Genomic DNA, 9537 nt, shown 5'->3' with positions numbered 1-9537 from the left:
TGCATTGAATTGCCTTTACTCCTTTGTCAATGATTGGTTTGCGTAGGTCTATTTCTGGACTCTCTATTTGGTTCCATTGATCTAGTTGATTATTTTTCTTCTAATACCACACACACACACACACACACACACCACTGCCATCAAGTTGATTCCAACTCATAGCGACCCTCATTGGGTTTCTGAGGCAGTAAATCTTTACGGAAATAGAATGCCCAGTCTTCCTTCCGTGGTGTGGCTGGTGGGTTTGAACCACCAATCTGGTTAGCAGTCAAATGCCTTAGGCACTGTGCCACCAGAGCTCCTTTCCAATACCACACTGTCTCGATTATTGTAGCTTTATATGTACTAAGTCTTGAGGTCAGGTAGTACCAGTCCTTCAGGTTTGTTCTTTTTCAGTATTGTGTTGGCTATTCTGGGTCTTTTGGCTTTCCATATAAACTTTGAGTTAGTCTGTCTCTTTCAAAAAAAATAACTTGCTAGGATTTTGACTGGGACTGTGTTGATTCTACAGATGATGCTGGGAATAACTGACATTTTAATAATATTGAGTCATCCTATCCATGAACATAGAATATCTCTCCATTTATTTAGATCTTCTTTGATTTGTTTCACCAGAGTTTTGTAGTTTTCCTTATAAAGATCTTATACATACTTTGTTAAATTTTTATCTAAGTATTTTAGATATCTAAATAACTATTATATCTAACTATTTTGGTGTTAATGTAAATGGTATCATGTTTTTACTGAATTTTTACAAAATAACATGTGCCTTTTCCATTGTTTGCTAACCACTCCCTCCCCCATTGAGAGGTATTTTCATAAATGCACTATGCTTTTTTTTTTCTTACAGAAATATGTAAAAAAAAATTTTGGGGGGGCATAATGGCATTTATGAAAATACCTCCTGGGGGAGAAAGCAGTTGGAAATGAAGTTGGCAGGCACATACTATTTACCTAAAAATATGGTAATTTCAAATTGTAACTGTTCATTGCTGGTATAAGGAAAGCAAGTGAATCTGCATATTAACCTTGTATCCTGCAACCTTGCTGTAATCACTTAGTAGTTCCAGGTTTTTGTTTGTGGTTTTAGTTAGGTGGGGGTGTGGTGTCAATTCTTTGGGATTTTCTGCACAGACATTAATCCCATCTATAAACAAAGAAATGTTGTTGTTATGTGCCATCGAGTCGGACCCGACTCATGGTGACCCCTCCTTGGGTTTCCGAGGCAGTATCACTACGGAAGTAGATTGCCCCATCTTCCTTCCGAGGAGTGGCCAGTGGGTTTGAACCGCCAAGTCTTCTGGTTAGCAGTCAAGTGCCTTAGCCACTATGCTACCAGAGCCCAGCCACTCCTCGGAAGGAAGGTTGGGCAATCCTACTTCCGTAGTGATACTGCCTCGGAAACCCAAGGAGGGGTCGCTATGAGTCGGGGCTGACTCGACGGCACATAACAACAACATAAACAAAGAAAGTTTTCTTTCTTCCTTCTTAGTATATGTACCTTTTTATTTCCTTTCCTTGCCTTATTACATTAGGAGCTCTGGTGGCATAGTGCCTAAAGCATTTGACTGCTAACCAGAAGGCTGGTGGTTCAAACCTACCAGCCACTCCTCGGAAAAAAGGTTGGGCAATCTACTTCCGTAGCGATACTGCCTTGGAAACTCAAGGAGGGGTTGCTATGAGTCGGATCCAACTCAATGGCAGTGAGTTTGGTTTGGCTAGTTACATTAGGTAGAACTTCTAATACAATGTTAAATAGGAGTGGTGAGAGGGAACATCTTGCCTTATTCCCAATCTTAGGGGGAAATCATGTAGTTTCTCACCATAACATAATAATGTTACCTGCATGGTTTTTGTCAATGTTCTTTATCAAGCTGAGGAATTTCCCCTTATAGAGTCTTTTTAACAACAGATAGGATTCTTGATAATCATTACAAATTTTTTGTTTTAGATTTGGTAACTTTGCTTTTAAGAAATGAAATTCTTTATTCTGAAAATGATAAGTGCTTATTCTGGATTACTAATGATAGAAACACGTTTTAAGAAATTCTACAAAAGATAAATCTGGTAATGTCATTAAAAGAAAGAATTTTTTGCTGTTGTTCTAAAACCAGAAAGAAAACAAGGTTATTCACCCACGGCTTTACCGTCTCCAAGAAGGCTACCCTGGGCTTTTATACTACCCAGTTGTTATAGTATCAAATACCAAATGCAAACTGTCAGATTAATTCACATAAAAAGTGAAAATCAATCAATGTAAACAAGCATTCTCAAAACAACTTATTCACCTTCTATATTTGAACCAAGATGCCTTTTTTTTTTTTTTCATTAAAACCACTTAGGTAAATACTGGCCTAAGGAAAACATGACTTTCTTAAATTTCCTAATATTAATTTTTATTAGCTCCAAGTTAATTTGGTATTATAAGATATATATGATGATTCTAAAGATGAGCTGCTTAATGGATGACAAACATGTTTTAAACAAAACAAACAAGCTCAAGTCTCTTCTCTCATGTGTTTCTATTATATAGTTTCTTCTTACTGAGATTTATAATCATTTATCAAAAGAGACCACTGAAAAGATCTGAAAGTTACTTTTAGATTCTAAAGTTGATTGTATTACCTATTTGACCTCATCATGTCAGAACCATTCAACCTAATTCTCCAAAATTTGTCATGCTCTAGTCACCTTCAGCTAAGCATTTCTCCCACTGGTCTATTAAGTTCAAAGAAGACTTCACAGGTGAAGATGAGTATTCTATCTAATTTATGTGCAAGAAAGAAAGTTCAGGGAATAATTAAGAAACTCAGCAATAACAGCATGTAAGAGAAAGAATACAAGAGCAAATTTAATGTTAGATATTGTAGCAGGGCACAAAACTAGGGGTGCTCATTTATTCTCTCCTTTGCTCTGTAAACAAATAATAAAATCTCAGACTTTGTTTTAATAAACTTAAAAATCCCATCAAGACGTATGTGTTAACACACAGAGGGCCAAAGGCTGGCAGCTTGTACCCATGTTGTTGTCCTGTGATTTTTGACTCATAGCAACCTCACGTGGCAGAGAAGAACTGCTTCTTTATAGGGTTACTTATGCTATAATCTTTACAGGAGCAAATTTCCAGGTCTTTCTTCCACGGAGCCATTGGGTGGTTCAAACCACTTGACTTTTCAGTTAGCAGCTGAGCGCTTAACTATTGTGCCATAAGTGCTCCTTGCCAGCACCCCAAATCCACTGTCATTGAGCTGATTCTGACTCATAGTGACCCCCACTGAGTTTCCCAGGCAGTAAATCTTTATGGAAGTTGATTGCCTCATCTTCCTTCCACAGAGCACCTGGTGGCTTTCAACTGCCAGCCTTCTGGTTAGCAGTCAAATGCCTTAGACACTATGCCACCAGAGCTCAGCACTAGAGTTTATAATTACATATCAGCAGGTAAAGAATCTCATTGTGACTACTTGGATTTGTTTTAACTATTAATGAAGAAAAGCATTTGAAAATTTCTTTACCCAAATATTTTATAAGTTTCCTATTTCAATTATCAGTGACCACTGCTTTTATGACTGGTTTACCAATCCAAAAAGTAAAGCCACAGAAATGTTCCTTAGCTAAATTAAAATGGTCCTAAATTCAAAATCAAGAACGAAAAAAGAATACATTCTTTAAAAAAAAAAAAAAAAAAAATTGGGGTTAAAAAAACACTCCACTTGTTCCTTAGTCAATTCTAACTCATGATGACTCCATTTGTTTCAGAGTAGAACTGAATATAGGTTTTCAATGGCTGTGACCTATCAGAAGTAGATCACAAGGCTTTTCTTCCAAGGTATCTCTGGGTGGATTCAAACTGCCCACCTTTTGATTAGCAGGCAAATGCTCAGCCATTTGTGCCACCCAGAGACTCCTAAATTTGGGTTAGTGGAGGTTTAATAAAGTTATTGTTGTTAGGTGCCATTGAGTTGGTTCTGACCCTATGTACAACAGAATAAATCATCGCCAGGTCCTGCGCCAACCTCACAGTTGTCGCTATGCTTCAGCCCATTGTTGCAACCACTACAGCAATTCATCTCATCGACACTCTCTATTACCAAACATAATGTCCTTCTTCAGGAACTGGTTCCTGGTAACATGACCAAAGTAAGAGAGATGAAGTCTCACCATCCTCACTTCTAAGAAGCATTCTGGCTGTACTTCTTCCTGGACAGATATGCTTGTTCTTCTGGCAGACCATGGTATATTCAATATTCTTTGCCAATACCATATTTCAAATTCATCAATTCTTCTTACTCATTTTCCAGCTTTTACATGCATACAAAGTGACTGAAAATACCATGGATTGGGTCAGATATACCTCAGTCTTCAAAGTGCCCTCTTTCCGCTTTAAAGTGTTAAAGAGGTCTTTTGCAGCTGATATTTTCAATACAAAGGAACTCTGGTGGCACAGTGCCTAACATATCTGACAGCTAATCAGAAGGCTGGTGGTTTAAAACCACCAGCCACTCTATGGAAAGAAGATGGTGCAATATACTTCTGTAAAGATTTACCAGCTTGGAAACCCAATGGGGGCACTATGAGTTGGAACAGATTTGATGTCAATGGGTTTTTTTTTTTTTTTTAAAGGCCAATGCAATACACAGTTTGATTTTTTGATTGCTCCTTCTATGGACGTTGATTGTGGATCTAAGTAAAATGAAATCCTTGACAACTTAAATCTTCTCTCCATTCATAGTGATGTTGCTAATTGGTCCAGTTGTGAAGACCAATTTATGCTGAGGTGTAATCCACACTGAAGTCTATAATACTATATATACTACTAATAATATATAATAATGACATAATATTATATGTTATAATATAATGTTATATATTATATCATCATACTATAATTATATAACAATAATATTATGCAGGTACAATAACACTATAGAGTAAAAAGAGGACCTTCTTTTAACTCACTACCTAATCAGTAATCCAAAGAATCCTACAATGACATTTGTGATAGGCTGAATAATGACAGCCCAAAGATGTCCGTATCCTAATTCTTAGAACTTGTGAATAACCTAAAATGGTAAAAAGGAATTTTGTAAATGTGATTAAATTAAGGATTTTGAGATGGGGAAATTATCCTGGATTATCTCAAAAAACTCACTGGCATTGAGTCGCTCCCAACTTTTAGTGACCCCTCCTTGGGTTTGCAAGGTGGTATCTCTATGGAAGTAGATTGCCCAATCTTCCTTCCAAGGAGTGGCTGGTGGGTTGGAACTGCCATCCTTCTGGTTAGCAGTCAAATGCCTTAGGCACTACACCACCAGAGCTCCCAGGCAGGTACAATGTCATCACAAGTATCCTTTTAAGAGGAAGACAGGTGGATCAGAATTAGGAGTAGGAAATATGACAACAGAAACAATCTATCTGAGTGGTAAGAAGGTTCCATGAGCCAATGAATGCAGGTGGACTCTAGATGCTGATAAAAAATGGAAATGAATTCTTCCCTCATTGTTTCTAGAGGGAATCAACCTGCAGACACCCTAATTTTAGCCCTACGAAACTCACATCCGACTTCTGATCTCCAGAATTAAAAGAGAATAAATTTGTATTGTTTTAAGCCATTAAGTCTGTAGTAATTTGTAATAGCAGCAATAAGAAATACTATACTACATTTTGAAAGATTGTGAAGTTGTAGTAGGTATTATTACTATTAATTAAACTGAAGCCACAACAAATAATTACAAAAGAGGGTTTGGGATGCAATCGCCAGACCCTTCTATGCTACCTAGTTCTCTGGGAAATGCTATCGTATAGAGAGCTTTGGAAAAACTAAAACAGACATAAAAGCAAAGGAAAAGCATGATTTTATGGCAGATAAAGAAAGCATTTAATCCTTGTCTGTTATGTAATTGAGCAAGTACAGGAGTCAAAGAGCTCATAAACTGTGTGAAAGTTCTAAACAAAAGTGCAGCCATTAGACTAACTCAGATAAATAGTGAGGTGCCATTCCAAGGATATAAAAGCAGCATCCAGAAAGTGAATACACTTATCTATACACACAGAAAAAAGTCAGAATATCCTTGGCCTGCAAGGGCATAGTTTGACCTGTACCATGATATAAATCTGAACTCTTAATTCCCACCCCTATTAAGGAGGGAAATCTTTAGAAATGCATTTTATCTTGGCTTTCAAGGATAATTATATTCTAGTTATACTTCTGTGTTCTATATGAGAAGCCTTTGTTTTTTGTGGGGAGAGGAGAACACACAATGTGATGCTGAAAACAGTCAGAAAACAATAATGGCTAGTTTTCATATTTATAAGGAGATCTGATGATGAAGTGTGTACAACATTTAGCTACTAACCAGAAGGTCAGTGGCTCAAACCCACCAGTTGTTCCATGGGAGGGAGATGAGGAAATCTCCTTCTGTAAAGATTTATAGTCTTAGAAAACCAACGGAAGTTGCTATGAGATGGAATTGACTTGATGGCAGTGGTTTGGTTTGGTTTTTACTATTTATGCACTTTCTGTATAGATCGCAGTCACCTTCTTCTATCAATAGGTGGTGAGCTTGCGTTGGTAAGGCAAAATACTGGTAATTTATACTGCCTTGGAAACCCAAGGAGGGGTCGCTATGAGTTGAATCCAACTAGATGACAGTGGAGTTTGGTTTGGTTTTGGATCCATAAGTAGATTAAGGCAGTTAGTGCCTTTTAGGCACTGTCAGATAAGCATACTAGTGAAATTTGAGGAGACAAAAAAGTCAGATTGCTTGTAAAGCTATAAAAGATCTATTCTTACTAAATTATTATAAAACGACAGCCTTTAGAATAAGCACACTCCATGTCAGCAGTGACACAAATCAGCCATCTCAAATGATGCTAAGAGAGTATATGATTTTCAGTAGCTTTCCTTTCAACTTTATTTCATATTTTATTCCTTACTATTTATTTAAAAGTGACAGATCTGTCGATCAAACTAACAGAAAGTCAAATAACCTTTCCTTTCTTTCTCCCTAGCCTAGTTCCACCTAATACTACATGAAAAATAATATATTTTGAAAATCCACAAAATTTCAGGTCGCGAGAAAAATTCTAAATTTTCCTTATTTTTATAGTACCTCTTTCTGAATAGGTGGAAACAGACAATCCTTGCTTTAAGAAACCTGAAAGAAAAGCTCTCTTTGTCCTTAATTTCATATCCTCGGCACACGTCTCACCTGCTATTTTGATATTCAGGTTGGCATCCAGAAGCAAATTTTCTGCTTTGAGATCACGATGAACAATGTTCCGACAATGGCAAAAATAGACAGCTGCGACGATCTGTTTGAACTTCCGACGGGCCTCCTTTTCTGCCATTCTACCATGAGCCACCAGGTGGTCTGTGTCAAAGGAGAACAGAGTCAGTTCTCATTTTGGATACTAGTTTAATTTCAAAAGGTAGCCTTAAGGGGGAGCTTATGCACTATGCTACTATGGTAGCATGGTGCCTAAGGCACGTGACTGCTAACCAAAGATTGGTGGTTCAAATACACCAGCCACTCCTTGGAAGGAAGGTTGGCCAATATACTGTAGTGATACTGCCTTGGAAACCCAAGGAGGGGTCGCTACTCGCTACTCGATGGCACATAACAACAACAACAACAGACTTAAGGGGGGATGCAAAGAATCCCACCAAGTGAAAAAAAAAAAAAAAAAACAACTGTAAGTGTTGCTTTGTACATATAAAAATTCCTTTAGTAATTAGTATCTAAACCATGGTAAGTATCAAGTTCTGTTAAGCTTAAGTATGTGTAAGAATGCACTTGCTCTTCCCTTAACAAAGCATTCTGAGGGATATAATGGTGCTCGAGGACCAGAAGACTTAAAATTTTCGTCTCCATATCCCCATTGCAAAATCTTACATATATACAAACACACATATGAATGAAGATAAATATCAGTAATATTTCCTGTGCTAAAATGTGAGTCAAAAAGCAGTCAGGGTAATCAACATTTTAAGAAAGACAGAAATCAGTCATTGCTAAGGGGAAAAAAAAAACCTGCTCTATATATGACTCTGTTTAGGATAATCTTTCCTCTTCTTCTCAAAGCTTTATAATTTGAAAACAAGAACTTGTTTAGTCACTATTCTCCAAGATGTGTTAACAACATGTTTGCATCTTTATATCTGTATTTATTGTGCTTACCAAATATTTTAAAAACTACGTTACTCATTTTGTTTACTGATATTAATTAGATGGATCTTGGCTGAAAACAGAATTCGAGAAAGATATTTACCTGCATTTTATTGAGTATGCAAAGGCATTTGGCTATGTGGAACCTAACAAATTATGGATAACATTAAAAGAACAGGAATTTCAGAACACTTAAATGTATTCATATGGCAGCTGTACACAGACCAAGAGGCAGTCATTCAAATAGAATAGGGGTTACTGCGTGGTTTAAAATCAGGAAAGGTGTGCATCAGGGTTGTATCCTTTTAGCATACTTTCAATGTGTATGCTGAGCAAATGATCCAAGAAGCTAAACTGTATAAAGAAGAACATAGCTTGAAGACTGGAGGAAGACTCATGAACAACTTGTGATATACAGATAACATAACATTGCTTGTTGAAATCTAAGGGGACTTGAAGCACTTACTGATGAAGATCAAAGACTATGGGTTTATTTTATTTTATTTTTTATTGTGATTTGGGTGAAAATTTACAGAGCAAATTCACTTTCCATACAGCAGTTCATATACACTTTGTCTTGTGACACTGACCACAATTTACCACAATGCAACAGTTCCCCTCCCACTTCCTCCCCATAGTTACCTCTTCCCTGTGTCCATCCCTCCATGCACTCCTGCCCCCTGAGTTGTCTCCCTGTGCATAAGTAGCCCTTCTTTCTCCCATGACTGATCTTTCCAAGGAGTGTGCCTACCTCAGGTAATGTTCAACTCATATGCCTGAAAGACTACGGTTTTTAGTAAAGAATTACATCTCAGAGTAAAGAAAGCAAGCAATCTCACAACTGCACCAATAATCAACATCATGATAAATGGAGAAAAGACTGAAGTTGTGAAGGATTTCATTTTATTTGGATCCATAATCAATACTCATAGAAGCATCAGTCAAGAAATCAAAGACATAGTGCATTGGGCAAATCTGCTGCAAAAGAACTCTTTTGTGTGTTAAGAAGCAAAGATGTCACTTTGAGAATTAAAGTGCTCCAGGCCCAAGCCAAGGTATTTTCAATCACCTCTTATGCATGCAGACAACAAATAAGAACAAAAAGTATTGATGCCTTTTCAAAACAGAACAAACCCATGATCATATTTAAATTTGGCAGACAGTATTTCTATGTACATATTTGTATGTGCTATAAGAATGTCCGGGAGCTCTGGTAGCATAGTGGTTAAAGCACTTGACTGCTAACCAGAAGGCTAGTGGTTCAAACCCACCAGCACTCCTCGGAAGGAAGGTTGGGCAATCCTACTTCCATAGTGATACTGCCTCAGAAACCCAAGGAGGGGTCGCTATGAGTCGGGGCCGACTCGACGGC

At 37.4% G+C, this 9537-nt stretch overlaps 1 protein-coding gene across 1 annotated transcript in view; it reads right to left on the bottom strand.

Annotated features, from left to right (window-relative positions):
• SIK3 (SIK family kinase 3) overlaps nucleotides 1-9537 on the bottom strand; it is a 421581-nt gene that overhangs the window by 122753 nt on the left and 289291 nt on the right. The window contains exon 4 of the mRNA XM_042780361.1: nucleotides 7209-7370. Coding sequence (XP_042636295.1) covers nucleotides 7209-7370 — 162 coding nt within the window. The remainder of the gene's footprint in view (nucleotides 1-7208; nucleotides 7371-9537) is intronic.

This window comes from Orycteropus afer, unplaced genomic scaffold (genome assembly GCF_000298275.1).
Source record: "Orycteropus afer afer isolate SDZICR_OR568_19922 unplaced genomic scaffold, OryAfe1.0 scaffold00036, whole genome shotgun sequence".
In the NCBI taxonomy this organism is placed as follows: Eukaryota; Metazoa; Chordata; class Mammalia; order Tubulidentata; family Orycteropodidae; genus Orycteropus; species Orycteropus afer.
This window is presented reverse-complemented; position numbering and strand designations above follow the sequence as displayed.